Here is a 15,829-nt window from a genome sequence, read left to right on the forward strand (position 1 = left end):
ATGTTTTGAAACATTCTTTTTCACTTAATACCGTCATCCCTCAATATCTGTGGGGGACTGATTCCACGACCCCTGTTGATACCCAAATCTGAAGATGCTCAAGTTCCCTATGTAAAATGACGTAGTATTTGCATATAACCTATGCACATCCTCTCTACTATTTAAATCATCTCTAGATTTCTTATAATACCTAATACAATGTAAATGCTGTGTATATAGTTGTTATACTGTATTGTTTAGGGAATAAAGACAAGAAAAAAGAAGTCTGTATGTGTTCAGATCAGATTCAGACATCATTACTACGTAGTACAAGTCAGCAACAACACAATTTTTTTTCTCCCAAATATTCTTGATCTGAGGTTAATTGAACCCTCTGATACAGAACCCAGGGATACAGAGGGCTGACTCTATGTTATAAATATTTTTGCATGTTACTAAGTATTCTAAATTGTTGTTTCAATAGTTGTAATTGTCCTCTGACCAGCAGTCTCTAACCCTCAATGAGTACTTTCTCTGTGCTCGGCACAGTGTTCCAAGTACTTGCTTGGATTACCTCCCTGCATTCTCACACAAGTTTGTATGTCACTGTCTCAGTTATGCAGTGGGGGAAACAGGTTAGGAGAGGTTCAGTTAAGTAACTGGACATTAAGCTAGCAGGACTTGGAACAATCATGAAGCCACTTAATTTCTATCTCTTGTCACCCTGTAAATATGTTCACTGTGGCTGGCTTTTCTCCTGCACCTGGATGGAAAGTGGGCAAGTCCTGTGAGTTTTCTGGTTAATTTTATCTATCTATCTATCTATCTATCTATCTATCTATCTATCTATCTATTTATTATTTTTTATTATTTTAATTTTTAAGATTTTTTTAAAATTAAGTTTATTGGGGTAACATTGGTTAATACAATTTCACAAGTACATTATAATTTAACATCTGTATATTCTATTATGTGTTTACCACTCAAAGTCCAGTTTCCTTCAGCTACCATATATTTGATCCCTTTTATCCACTTCACCCTCCCCCTATTCCCCTATATTTGACCCCCTTTACCCCATCTACCTCCTCCCTTCTCCCCCACACCCTACCCTCTGGTAACCACTAGTCTATAGTCCATGTCCATGAGTCTCTGTTTGTTTGTCCTGTTCCTTTGTTGCTTTTAGGTTTATATCACACATATAAGTGATATCATGTGATTTCAACTTTTTCTGTCTGGCTTATTTCTCTTAGCATGATTATCTTGAGTTCCATCCATGTTGTCACAAATAGCAGTATTTCATCTCTTCTTATGGCTAATATTCCATTGTATATCATAGCTTATTTAATCAATCATCTATCATAGGACACCTCATTTGCTTCCATTTCCTGGCCACTGTGAATAATGCTGCTATGAACATCGGTGTGCAAATATCTTTTTGGATATGGGTTTTCAGGTCTTTTGGGTGAATACCCAGTAGAGGGATTGCTGGATCATGTGGTAGGTCAATTTTTAGTTTTTTGAGGAACCTCCATACTGTTTTCCATAGTGGCTGTACCAATTTGCAATCCCACCAGCAGTACATGAGGGTTCCGTTTCTTCCACATTCTCTCCAACATTCGTTATTACTTGTCCTATTGATTATAGCTATTCTAACAGGTGAGAGATGGTATCTCATTGTGGTTTTGATTTGCATTACCCTAATAGCTAGCAATGTTGAGCATCTTTTCAAATATTTGTTGGTCATTTGTATGTCCTCTAGGGAGAAGTGTCTGTTCAGGTCCTCTGCCCATTTTTTGATCGGATCATTTGTTTTTCTGTTGTTATTAGTTGTATGAGTTCTTTGTATATTTTGGATATTAGGCCCTTATCAGAGGTGTTGCTTGCAAATATATTTTCCCCTATTTTTGGATAGTTGTCTCTTTACCTTGTTGATGATTTCTTTTGCTGAGCAGAAGCTTTTTAGTTTGATGTAGTCCCATTCACTTATTTTAGCTTTTACTTCCCTTGCCTTTGAGGTCAAATTCATAAAATCCTCTTTAAGTCCAAGGTCCTTGAGTTTAGTTGCTTTGTTTTCTTCTACGCATTTTATTGTTTCAGGTCTTATATTCAAGTCCTTAGTCTATTTTGAGTTAATTTTGGTGTGTGGTGATAGACAACAGTCTAGTTCCATTCTTTTGCAGGTGGTTTTCCAGTTTTCCTCGCGCCATTTATTGAAGAGGCTTTCCTTTCTCCACTGTATGTTTTTGGCTTTTTTGTTGAAAATTATTTGCTCATATAAACATGGATTTACTTCTGGACTCTCAATCTGTTCCACTGGTCCGTGTGTCTGTTTTTCTCCCAATACCATGCCGTTTTGATTACTGTTGCTTTGTAGTATAAATTGAAGTCAGGCAGAGTGATGCCTCCAGCCTTGTTCTTTTTTCTCAGGATGGCTTTGTCAATTCTGGGTCTTTTGTGCTTCCGTACAAATCTGATGATTTGTCATTCTATTTCTTTAAAAAATGCCGATGGGATTTTGATGGGGATTGCATTAAATCTGTATAACGCTTTAGGTAAGTAATGTCATTTTAACTATGTTGATTCTTCCAATCCAAGGACACGGAATATCTTTCCATTTCTTTGTATCTGTTTTGATTTCTTCTAATAGGGTCTTGTAGTTTTCATTCTATAGATCCTTCTCATGTTTTGTTAAATGTATTCCTAGGTATTTTATTCTTTTGGTTGCGATTGCAAAAGGAATTATTTTTTCCACTTCTTTTTCTGACACTTTGTTGTTCGAGTATAGGAACGCTATGGATTTTTGAACATTGATTTTGTAACCAGAAACTTACTGTATTTGCTTATTGTTTCTAGTAGTGTTCTTGTGCAGTCTTTAGGGTTTTCTGTGTAGAGGATCATGTCATCCGCAAATAGTGACAGTTTTTCTTCGTTTCATATTCGGATGCCTTTTATATCTTTCTCTTGTCTGATTGCAGTCGCTAGGACCTCCAATGTTATATTGAATAACAGTGGCAGTAGTGGACAGCCTTGCCTTCCTTGTTCCTGATCTTAGAGGGAAGGTTTTTAGTTTTTCACCATTCAGTCTAGTGTTGGCCGAGGGTTTGTCATAGATGGCCTTTATTATGTTAAGGTACTTTCCTTCTATACCGATTTTGTGAAGTGTTTTGATCATAAATGGATGCTGTATCTTGTCAAAGGCGTTTTCTGCATCTATTGATGTGGTCATATGATTCTTATTTTTTAATTTGTTTATGTGATGTATCACATTAATCGATTTGTATATGTGGAACCATCCCTATGCCTCTGGGGTGAAACCTACTTGATCATAGTGTATAATCTTTTTAATATGTTGCTGTGTTTGGTTCGCTAGTATCTTATGTAGGATTTTCGCATCTGTGTTCATGAGAGATATTGGTCTGTAGTTTTCTTTTTTTGTGTGTTATCTTTACCAGATTTGGTATCAGAGTCATATTGGCCTCATAAAATGAGTTGGGAAGTATTGCCTCCTCTTCAATTTTTTGGAAGAGTTTGAGGAGAATAGTTATTAAATCTTCTTTGAATGTTTGGTGAAGCCATCTGGTTCTGAATTTTTACTTTTGGTAGGTTTTTGATGATTGTTTCAATTTCCATACTGCTGATCGGTCCATTTAGATATTCCAGCCTTCTTGATTCAGTCTAGGAAGGTTGTATTTTTCCAAGTTCTGGTCCATTTATTCTAAGTTATTATATTTGGTGTTATATACTTTTTCATAGTATTCTTGTATGATCCTTTGTATATCTGTGATATCAGTCGAAATTTCTCCTCTTTCATCCCTGATTTTGTTCTTTTGTGTCCTTTCTCTTTTTTCTTTAGTGAGTCTAGCCAGGGGTTTGTCAATTTTATTAACCTTCTCAAAGAACCAGCTCTTTGTTGCATTTATTTCTGCTCTAATTTTGATTATTTTTTTCCTTCTGCTGACTTTAAGCTTCATTTGATCTTCCTTTTCTAGTTTTTTAAGATGAAGCATTAGGTTGTTTATTTGGGTTCATTCTTATTTGTTTTTCTTTGTTTGAGATAGGCATGTAGTGATATGAACTTTCCTCTTATTACCACTTTTCCATGTCTCAAAAGTTTTAATATGTTGTACCACCATTATCATTCATTTCTATATATCTATTGATCTCTTTTTATTTCTTCTCTGACCCGGTCATTCTTCAGTAACATGTTATTTAATTACCACGTATTTGAGGTTCTTCCCACTTTCATTTTACAGTTGATCTCCAGCTTCAAAGCATTATGATCAGAGAATATGGTTGGTGTGATTTCAACCCTCTTATATTTCTTTTCTGGTTAATTTTAGATAACATTATGTGGGTCATTCCAAATAACAAAACATGGCCTCAATTCCATAAAATTAAACATTTTATGTAATAATCAAAACTCAATTTTTAACCAGAAATTAGGGCCCTCTACTCCCTACTAAAGCTTGCTGTTTATAAGAAGGCTGCAGTGGGGAAAGGAGGGCCGGGGAGGCCTCTTTTCTCTTTCTAATTCACCATGCTTCCCCCCCCCCCGCCCCACCAATATAGCACCTACTCAATATTATTTAGCTTTTTTTTCCTTTTAAGTTAGTGTCTTCTTATTGTTTAGCTATATTTCTGCTCTTTCTGGAATTGGGACCAGATTGGGGAGGAATAGTTGAAGGAGTAGGCACATCTGTACTTGACTGCTACTGTCATAAGATGTGTCCTGCTCAGTTGGTTGGACTTCCCTTTTCATGCCGTTTTGGAGTTTCTTCAGTGGTTCCTGTTGCTGGGGGGCTCTCACCTACAATTCCATAACACAGGCAACTGTGTTACATCCTCCAACTTTGCAGCCTGAGTCTTGTTTGACTCTCCAGGTGGCCCCACACAAAGATCCTACAATAAAAGCTCACACCTGTGTGAGTCAGCAGACTTTGCCAGTGCAGCCTACCTTCCCTTGTCCCACCCAGCAGCAGCTGACCTGCCTATCATGTCCTTCATAGCTCTCAGTCAGGAGTCCCTCACCAGTCTGCTGTGCTTGCTTACTGTGGGAACTCACCTAAACATAGATGAGCCTGCCCAACCTTTCCTCTTAGGCGTGGAGTGGTTTGCACAGTTATCATTGAGGAAATCTCCAAAAAAATCCTCTCTTATTCTTCATATTCTTCTAACCCTTTTATGTCTTCACTGTGAATGAGGGCATTAAAAGTCATTTAACCAGTGCTTGCCCACCTGCTGTAACAGTTTTATAAGAAGAGCTCCTTTGGAATGTAGCATCTATTGTCTTTTTGCTTCAGAGATCCTGTGTGACATCATCTTGCCCAGGGCCATACAGCTGCTGAGCTGAGGCCCTGGGACTATAGCAGCCTGACCTCAGATCCCAAGATTCACCTGTTATTTGTAGTCAGTTACCTAATGTTGGTCATTTAAGATTGTATCCAAGTTTTTATCATTATAAACAGTGCTACCATGTTCATATTTATTATTTTTGAGCGTATTTATGATTTCCTTTCAGTAAATTCTTGGAAACAGTTCTGCTATGTCAAAGTTATAGCTAAAAAGCATAAAATTTTAGAATTTGAAAATGAAAACTTGTGATTTCCAATTTTAGAAAGGTAAATTATTTCTTTTTGCAATGTGCTTCTTTATCTGAGTAAATCATCAGCATGCATGGATTTTTTTAAACTGTCAGATATAGATTTTTAAGATAAATAACCAAGTATGCAAAATGGTATCTTCTATTTTTCTATTTTCTTCTAATTCAGCTGAATTTCTGCTTTGAACCTCCATCCCACCTGATAGGATAAAAAGTAAACTTCATCAATTCCAGGTAGATTTAACCATTTAAAGTTTACATAGAGTCCATTCCTTCTTTTAATTTTGGGAGTGGTGAAGACATCAGAGTTCTCAGGTGCTCATGGAGTATCATGGCATCATGGAGGGCAGAGAGGGCCATTTCCTGGTTCTTAGGTAGTGCCTGTCTGCACAGGCATCCTCTGGGTCTCAGAACTTCATCTTGTCCTCAGCCATCCCTTACATTGGCATCCAAACCCCCTACCACCCCTTAGGGCTTGCATTGGAGGCATTCTCTCTTCACAGTTGTGAGACCTCTTTGGGGCAAACTGGCCTCTCTTCCCACTCTCTCCCTTCCTCTTTCACTCTCTCTTTTCCTCCTTCCTCCCATTTTTTTTCCCTCCCTCCTGTACCACTCAGAGCTTTGGGAAGCTCATGACCTGACTCATTTTCTTTCTTGCCCTGGCACCACCCTCAGCTGTCTCTACCCTTCTCAAGAAAGCTAACAGAGGGACCTATGCATGGTGCAGTCTCCTATCTTCCCATATTCTGCAGAACATCTGTGGTGGGGTGTGTGTGTGTTGGAGGGGGAGGGTCTTGTCCTTTCCCTTTACTTTTATGGCCTCAACCAGGGGGAAAGAGAGGCCTGTACTGCATTTCTCTCTCTGACTTTTCTCCTGGCCGTGGGACAATAGACTCTGCTATTGCCATGTATTTTTCTGAAATCTGTCATTTGAGGAATCAACTCTGACTTTTGCTACTGTAAAGCTAGGCTTTAGTGAGACTTAAAAACCCTCTTGCAACCTGTTATCGTCCTTGAAAGAAAAGCAGAGAAGTGACCTGCTTGTTCTGTAGCATGTCTGTCTAATGGCTGATGTCCCTTGGCTGCTGCCTGCAGGGTCAAGAGGGGTCAGGAGTCAACAGGAACTCAGCAGGAATGAAATACATTTGTTAACATGAAATAGTACCCCACTACGATGATAACAGTAATATACACACAGACTACAGACCAAGAAGACCCCCAGTGGGGCTGGCCCAATCAATCCCTCTATCCCATGGAGGAATGATAAAAACACAGCTTCATCCATTATAAAGTGGTTTTACATCAGTAAATGCATACATTATAAAGGGTTATAAGATTAACTTTTAGGTCCTTTCATGAAAGATTTTAGATGTTATAACTTATATGTTAATTCTAGTTTTACAAGTAGAATATGCTTTCTTAGAAGATGTGAAAGACTAGGGAAAAAATCCCAAGGGCCTAGAGGTTTACATTCAAATTGAGCTCAGGTGGATTAAGTTTTCCAGGATTTAGTAATTTTCATAAAGCCTTCTGAGTTTGGTTATTATCATTATTTGCCCATTCACCAGGTCTGAAGGGAAATGGCATGCCTTTGTGTTTATCAAAGGCAAAGGGTTAAATGGGCTTTGGAAACTGAAGTGCCCATATCTGGAGAAATGGCTTTCTGGTGTGGCTGAGGGAATAGGGTTCGCCCCCACATGCCGTGTGTCGCCCCCATTGGAGATGCAGCTTAAAGCCCTCAGTCTTCAGTCCTCATGCTGCTGTTCTCGGGGATAGCACCTCTTTAAGGAAGTGTGAAAACCTTTACCCTGCATGTTGCCTCAAGACCATTAAGCTTAGTCAAGATTACTGATGTCATGATAGCCTTAGTAACCAACTTAATAAGCAAGAAGAAAACAAAAAGGATGACTTAAAAACAGAAAAAAAAAAAATATGGAAATAGTGTGGGAGCCATAAAGGTTTTTTTATTGCTACTTGTTTGAGATCTCAAACATGACTTGACTACAGTGCAGGCAGGCTTGAGTCATTCAGGCAGTTGAAACCGATGACAATAAACATAAATTACATGCTATACTACTGTTCCTATTTCTTGCACTCTTACTCATGTCCCAGATTTTATTTGTTTGGTTTTTTATTTTTTAAATGTAATTCAATGCATTAAAATTATCACCATGGTAGTTGTTATAATTGAGGTTTTTATGGTAGTTTATGTATTTAACCGAAAGGAGCTGTGCTTCCTGGGAGCCTGTCTCAGGCAGCACTTTCTGGTCACCATAGTGAAACCCTGCTGGCCAAAACCAGTCCCACTGTCACCACCGTGCACTGATCCTCAGTATGGTGTTTCCATGAAACGAGGTAATCGTTGATTTAAAAAATTGAACTAGGTATTACCTATCACAAGTTATAATCTGTGAGCAGGTCACAAAGATGGTCTGATAGTGTCCCATGGAACTAGATATAATTGAAAACTATTTTAATGTGTTTACTAGACAGCCTTGCTCCTCACACACTGGGTGATTCCGATTTACCCCAAAGGCAGAGCAAATGCCAGAGGCTGTAGAATTTGGGCAGCTGGGCTCAACTTCATTACCAGTGCTCTACCATGCCCTTGACTCTGCTATCTCTTCTATCTTTTCAGGGGGAGGCGCCTGCCTCTCTTCTTTATGGGGATATTCCCGCCATCTCCACTCTCCTTGTGTGTTCTGCTCTATGGGAGCTGTTTGCTCTGGAGGATGCTACCTGGGGCCCAAGAACTCTTGACTCCACTCAGGGCAGCCACGCTGAAATCCAGGTTCCCTTGAGCATAAAGAGAGATAGAACATGAGTGGCTTGCCTTCTTTTTCCCAGCTGTCCTGTCCTCTGGAGACCTGCCCCCATTGGAGTGCAAATGGGGGATACAGCACACCAAGCTCTGATTCCAAAAGCATCTCCAGGCCCTGAGTAATCAAATGCTTCTTTTGTTATTGTTATTTAGCTATGGATATGTTTCAACTATATAGACATATGCATATATAAGACAAAAATAGGAAGGAAAAATACACAAACAAAAGTAGTTGTGTTAGAGTGTTAGTGTTAGAAGGAATTTAATTTTTTTTTTCTGAATATTGTTACCTTTGCAAAACATAGCAATGTATTATGCAATGTATTATTACTATCAGTTAGTCTCATTGTATTTCTTTTCAAGTAAGAAAAAAAAAGCTAAATATAAGAACCAAGCAAAGTCAGGAGAAATATTAATAATAGCTAATATTTGTTAAGTGTTATATGTGAAAGATACTGTTCTGTATTCTTTGTAAGAATTAGCTCATCAATTCCCTACAACTAGCTATAGTCTAGAAACTCTTCTCATTGATAAACCACATAGTTAGGTTTCAAATCCTAGTCTTTTCAAATACTTGTGATCAATCAATCACTCTGTCTCTGTCTCTGTCTCTCTCTCTTACACACACACACATACATGCACTCACACTCTCTCACTCTCTCTCACACACACACACAAACACACATACCCCACATACAGAGTACACACAATCATCATCCAAAATTGGTCCTGGAGAAGTGCCCAAGTTCTGCATTTCACACTCATCAACTCCCACAGTGCAGTGGGTGACAACAGCCTGATTCTGGAGTTTCTGACCTCTGCTTCCCCTATCCAGGTCACTCTGCCAAGAGCCAGGTGGCTTTTCCATCCCTGAGCCTGCTCCTTTACCCGACCACATTGTTTGTCCAAGACTCTGACATGCACCGTGGTTTGGACCTGCCTTTCGTGGAATTATCCCCTGCCCCTGCGGGGCAAACTCCTCTGCCCTGAGTCCTACCTAAACCATGACTTCAGCATCTGTTCAGCATCCCTGGTTAGAAGCTTGGAGATGGAGACTGAATTTATGTCATTTGTTCTATCAGTGTTTATTGTATATTGATCACATGGTGGGCTCTGTTTTTGGTGCTGGAGCTGCAGCAGTGAAAAAGTGGATAAATCACTGCTGCCCAGCTGTCTGCATTCTAATGGGGAAGTCAGACAGTGGGAAGAGAGACAAGGATGCTCCATTCCAGGTGATGGCAAGAAGAAAGCCCAGGAGGGGCTAGAGCATGAGGGGCAGAGGTCAAGAAAACCTCTTTGGTAAGGGCCATTTAATCAGAGGGCTGATCTGATGGGGCAGAGTGGTGGTGTGAGGGCCAGGAGAAAGGAATGGATTTCATGTTTTTCTTTAGACCTTTTGGAAGCCCAGCCTGGCCCTGGGCCTCTCCTTGCCCCAGTGTGAGGAACTGCCTCCACATGGGCACACTGCCCATGAGAATATACCCAACAGACTCAGCATTGATGGCTTGACTTTTATTTCACATTTTTAAAAAAAGAATTTCATGCAAGAAGCCCATCAGATGCAATTTCAATTTATGCTCAAAACAAACCCACCATTTTTTCTTCAACCTTGCACAGTTTGCTCAAAGCAGAACTAGACCTATGAGTAATTGTAACTCCCCTCGAAATGGCAATTTCTATTTTTAAAAAGGAAAAAAAAAACACAGTAGACTTATATAAGAGTTTAGAATTTCAAGTATCCAAGTATTTGAAAAAGGTTAAATATTTTACCTAGATACCATTTGGCCTCCCAGGAATTCCTAGGGAAAGCAATGTATCTGTTTAAGAAAAAAATGACAAAATGCTACTTTGAAGGCTCTATTTAACAGCTGTGTAGAGTATAGAAATCTATGTATTATTAAATAATTCTTTGTAATATGTTCAAGAATAAGCAATTTGTAAGCCTGTTTATGGTCTTACCATCTGGATGCATTCTGTCATCCATCTGTTTCATGTAATTATGTAATTATCAATATAAGGAAAGAATAGGTGATATAATTAACAAGAAAAACTGATCCACACTAAAGAGAAAAAATGACAAGCATCTGTTGAATTACTTTTTTGTTTTAATTCCTTTATTGTTAACTGTTTTTTCATTTCGCAGTTGCATTCAGGCTGTCAGCTTGTATCACACCCTCAGGAGAGTGGTTTTTGCCATGATGCTCTCTCTCTCTAACACACACGAGCGCGCGCACACACACACACACACATGCATACACACTATACAGAGGCAGAGTGATTAATAAAGCATAGGAACTGACACAATTTTGAAAGAAATGAGCAAGGGCTTCATGGTGTTATTCCTGGATTCTCTACTGCTGGGAGAGCTCTAATAGTCATTTCTGGAACATGTAATATAACAGCTAGATCTCTAGGAAATATTTAGATTAATTAGTGACAGATGAACAGGGCAAGTGTGTGGCCCTTTCATAGGATATTGGATAGAGAAACTGCTTTAATAGAATTCCCTTACTTGGTGCTTTTGTTTTAATGTGCACACTCAAGCAATACATGTTATTATTTCATAATGGTACAAGAATCCCAATGGATTAGGTTAACTTCCACGTATGCCCACTAGAGGTAGTCATTGGAGTAGTTTTTTGGTTGATGGAGACTTGTGGGCACACAGATGGAACTCAGTCTACTTCCTCACACCACAGTACCTCCCCAGGTACTTAATGGTAGCGGTGGAGGAACAGTGGCCACCCACACTTCTGTCAGTCCCACCGGGGCTCTGAAGTTCTCCCTCTGTGACTTGAAACCAACAGAGAGATGCACATGTATGTTCATGGAGGGGCATCAGAGTGATCCCCCCATTCCTGTGAGTCCCACTGCAGTTTTCCAAAGGACAGATGCTCCCTACAGAGGTTCTCCCCATCATCTAAGGAAGCCAACACAAGAAGAAGGGGCAACCCCCTGGACGCATTTAGATGACAGTCACTATTGGAGAGAAGGCACTGAAATCTCAGCACCTTCCACTGATTCAATGGTCAGAAGCAGGACTCCCATGCAGGCCCTTCTGGCGTGTTTTGCAGACTATCTTTCCCCCTCTATACAGGGACACACCTTCCAGAGTGCTCTCAGCAGCTTCCTGTGTAGGATGTATGCCTGGTGGGTGGGGATTGTTGAGGGAGGGGAATCTGAGTGCTGCATAACACTACATAAAACTACAGAACAGCTCTCACCAAGGGATTAAACCTCTCTAACAAACTGAGCTAGAAATCTAATTCAGTCATTCCTTGACTTCTGCCTAAAACTAATTTTTATAAAACAGTACTACTCACTAAACATTAAGTTTATTCTGCTTCTTCTTGCTAGGTGATGATTGTATGTGTTGAGATTGTGTTGTTTTAAGAATCCATCCTCCTCATTGCATCACATGAGAGAGCACATGGTCTAGGTCCAGGCGTGGCTTGCAAGTTGACTTCCTGAAAGAGGAGGTTTGTTATAGGGCAGCCACTGGCTTCCCATCTTCATTGTTCAGTGTACAGGAAGAAAATAACTAGTTTACACCTAGCTTTCTCTTTGTTCCTTTGAATTAAGCAGTATTCTTTGATAAATCCTCCATAAAGCTAATAACCATCCCCCAATCTATCTGTGTTTTGAATTATTTCCATGTGTTTTTTTAAAGCAATGGATACCCATAAACAATACAAGAAAATTACTGGGTACCCTGTGGGGAGAGTATTTTAAAGAAGTAAGTAATGGGGACAAGTAAGTAAGTAATGGCTAGATTACTCAAGGGATTTGGTTGGTTTTGACTTTATATTTGTTTCCTTAATTCAAAGTTAAAATAATTTAATGGCAACCATAACTGACTAATCCATTAAGGATTTATAGGGAAGAATAACATTTGATTACTAAAGAACCATTCTTTTATCATTTCTAGTTTTGAAAGGTTTTAACAAGGATGTTGTTTTCAAGAAACATTTCTGTTTATATTTTTGAGTATATTTTTTTAACAAAAGAGCACAGAGTGGTTGTTCCTCATGAGAAATTATTATAGAAGACCTATTTACATATATATCATAGTTAAAAAGTAAAAGTTTAAAAATCCTTGTTTCTATACTGAACCATATTAAAAATCATTAAAGCTTAGACTAAATGGTTTTCATTTAACCCTCAAAAGTGGCATTAATTTTTCAAGTGGTAACTGTTGCTTAAGATGCTATTGTGCCTGTGTGATAAATGTTTAATGATTCGGTAGTACATGCATGGCTTAAAATCCATTATTTATTACACCTTCTATTGCCTGGCAAAGGTGATGATTTTATAGCCTCAGCAGTCATGCAAACACATTTATACCAAACCGATGACTGATAATAAATTTCCTTACTGTAAATGTCAGTGGGTTTCGTGTGTTGCTGCCATTACATCTTGTTTGGAAGCTGAATGCTACACAGTTATGGGAGGCGCCAGATGGTGTCATTAACACGAACGCTGGGACTGTTTACCGCTGATGTGCATGTGAGAAATTAAAAGTACGGGGCCTGTCTTTGCACTGAAGCGTGATGTCAGTGGTGCACAGGTGTAAAGACAGTGCAATATGCTTGCCTGTTCCTTTCCATTCCACCCAAAATGATTTCAGGGACTTTTTTTGGAAAATAGTTTTGTGTTGAATATATACAGAGTGAATAAAAGGGAATATTTTCCTCAGGACTCCTGCTTGATTTTGTATGTAGAGTCTTAGGCAGCCTGAAAGTCACCCCTGCCATCCCATAGGTGGTTCCCCCATGAGTAGCAAGCTGGCTCCCTTTTTTAGGCCTCCCAAGCGTGGCATAGCCTTTTGTGCTAATTAATTAAGCAGGATTGATTTTGCTGTGTGGGACTTTTGCTGTTGCTGTTGTTGTTGTTGTTGTTCCATAACTTCAAATATCTTAAATACTTACTATTTTGGAAAAGTTTCCATTGAGAGCATGGAATTAGTGTTTCTAAAAAGTACTATCAAATTCATCAGGAATCGGTTCAAAGAATGAGAAGGAAAATAGAAATTTTCTGTACCAATTTCTTTCATGCAATGGGCATTTTTTTTTTTTACAAGAATTAGCAGCGGAACCAAGACCTTTACTTTTCCTGCTCTGATATGAAATATCTGAATGACTGAAAGTAGCTTCTCAAGGTTTCTTAAGATGTACCTACACTTTTGTTTCCTACTGGCCACTCCCATTTATTATATTTCAGCTTCCTTCCTGTTGAGGTTTCTTCTTAACTCTCTACCAAGCTCTCTTTTCATTTCAATTTAAAAAGAAGCTGGATTTGTTTTATTCCTCCCTGCAAGTCCTTCCCTTGAACTAAGAGGCTATCCCATTGATTCTGACCAGTTTCGTTTGAACTTCATTTTTAGCCTTAGCATTCTCCATAGGAATTTTCAGAAAGGCTTATTCTTTCTAAACAATTCTTGTGCATTGCTTTTACAAAAGGCTGAGTGAACCTTTTGGTGTGCAGAATTTTAAAGTCATGTGAAAGAGAATACAAACCATTGTTTGCATTGAGATGAAAGAGATATGCTTAATTTCTTCAGACCAGCTCAGAGCTACAATTGGATGTCAACAGAAACAATGAGCCTAATTGAAAGACTGAAAGTGTGTATGGAGGCACACCTTAGAAATTAGAAATAGAGTCATGAATTTTAGTTTGCTTACAGTACATGTAAGTATGTGTTGAAAATATCCAGGAACAAAAATAAAGAAATGGTAGGGAGACAGCTAGATTGAAAAGTTGTATCTGTGGAACAACATTCACTAGGACCTAAGTTTGTAGGAAAATGAATTCTTTTCGTCCACCACTGCCATTTTCCTAGCAAATGAACTAGAGACCTAGAGCAGCAGAGCACACAGTTATACAGCTGACCTGAGCAAACAGCTCATTCCCTGGGGGAATAAAAAAGTTCTCATCTTCCTCTGTTCCCAGAGGTGGGAGGCCGTGGCAGGGACATATTTGGGCCTCAGCTTTCTCTCTCAGCCTTCTCTCCTGATCCTTCCCCCTCTCCTTGTGTACCCTTCTGTGTCTGCTTCCCATATGCCCATGCAGGAACATTCTGCCTTCTCAGGACATTATCTGAAAATGCATTTATAGAGACAGATGTGTGCTTTAGGGATGTGTCACCCTTCTAGACTCTTGCACTGACTTTGCCCTCTCATCAGGAAAGTTGTGCTTTCCTTTCTCCACCTGGAAATATTTTATTGATCCTTCTAAATCCAGCTCAGTTATCACTTTCTCCAAGAAGCCTTCCTTGATTTCCCTGCTGTCCTAGACCAGCCAAACCTCAGCTAATTCCACAGCTTCCTAGCAGAGTCCAGAAGAGCTACCTAGCTCAGCACAGCCTAAACTGTTGATCCACAGAATCACAAAGTAGATGAATGCTTGCTCTTTTACTTCACTAAATTTTGGATTGGTTTGTTACATAGCAATAGCTTCCTGATACACTATGATACATATCATAGGTACTGCATTTTATTTGTTTAAATGGCTGTCTCCTGACCCAATGAAAATTCCGTAAAGAGAGGAATCAGTCCTCATTCTTACCTTAGCACTTAGGCCAATACTTGGCAGATGGTAGATGTTCACTATGTATATGTTGAACTGAAATTCTTGAATTAAGCTCTATGTTGAAGTTTTGATAGTAGAATTTCAGGCATCAGAATACTGAATGGGTTATCCTAATGCCCTTAGAATCACTCCACATATCCAACTCCCTTTTCCACTAACAAGTTGCTAGAATGTCAAGTTTCAAACAAACTTTTATTTTCCAGAGTTGCTTCTCTAGCTGGGGAAATGACTCTATGACTTAGTAACTCTTTGCATTATATTTGTAAGTTGCTTCTATAGAAATAGGGCAAATTTCAGTCTACTTCCAGGATATTAAATGCAAAATATTTTAAAGACTGTGGCTAAATATCAACTGTTCATGCATCTTTGATAAACCACACGTCCTACTCTATGGTATGGGATGGAAAGAGAAAGACAGCCTGAAGTCCTCTTTAAGCAAATAACATTCAGACAGATGATACTTCATACATTCTCCACAAACCTTCCTCTTATTTTTTTAAAGAAGTGAAAACAACTAGTAATACAACATTTTCCATTTAACAGAAATCTCAGGAGAATAAACTTATCACCAATCATTTCATATATTTCTCTGATTGATTTACCTGATTATTAAGGTCTTCAAATTCTATATTATAAACATATACATATATGCATTTTATGTTTAACATATGGAGGAGCATTTTTGTCCTCAGATACCTATAGGAAAATGCCATTGTTTCTGAAGGACGATATTTAACAGGAAGAATGCCTTCCATCACTTTTGAACTTGAGTTTTTTCAAAACCTTTGAGGCTATACCTCTATTTTACTCCATTACAAGTGGGTATTTCATGGGGATATAAA

At 38.8% G+C, this 15,829-nt stretch overlaps 1 protein-coding gene across 10 annotated transcripts in view; it reads left to right on the forward strand.

The window, feature by feature from the left end:
• Positions 1-15,829, forward strand: part of CFAP61 (cilia and flagella associated protein 61) — a 274,276-nt gene that overhangs the window by 142,351 nt on the left and 116,096 nt on the right. Inside the window, exon 19 of one of the 10 annotated variants that reach the window (XM_036229718.1) lies at positions 9,235-10,088. The exons of the other annotated variants lie outside the window; for them this stretch is intronic. Within the exon in view, the coding sequence (XP_036085611.1) occupies positions 9,235-9,273 (39 nt within the window). The 3' untranslated portion in view covers positions 9,274-10,088. Of the gene's footprint in view, positions 1-9,234; positions 10,089-15,829 lie in introns of those variants that run through there. 10 annotated transcript variants of the gene reach the window in all.

This window comes from Rousettus aegyptiacus, unplaced genomic scaffold (assembly GCF_014176215.1).
Source record: "Rousettus aegyptiacus isolate mRouAeg1 unplaced genomic scaffold, mRouAeg1.p scaffold_m13_p_12, whole genome shotgun sequence".
NCBI lineage: Eukaryota > Metazoa > Chordata > Mammalia > Chiroptera > Pteropodidae > Rousettus > Rousettus aegyptiacus.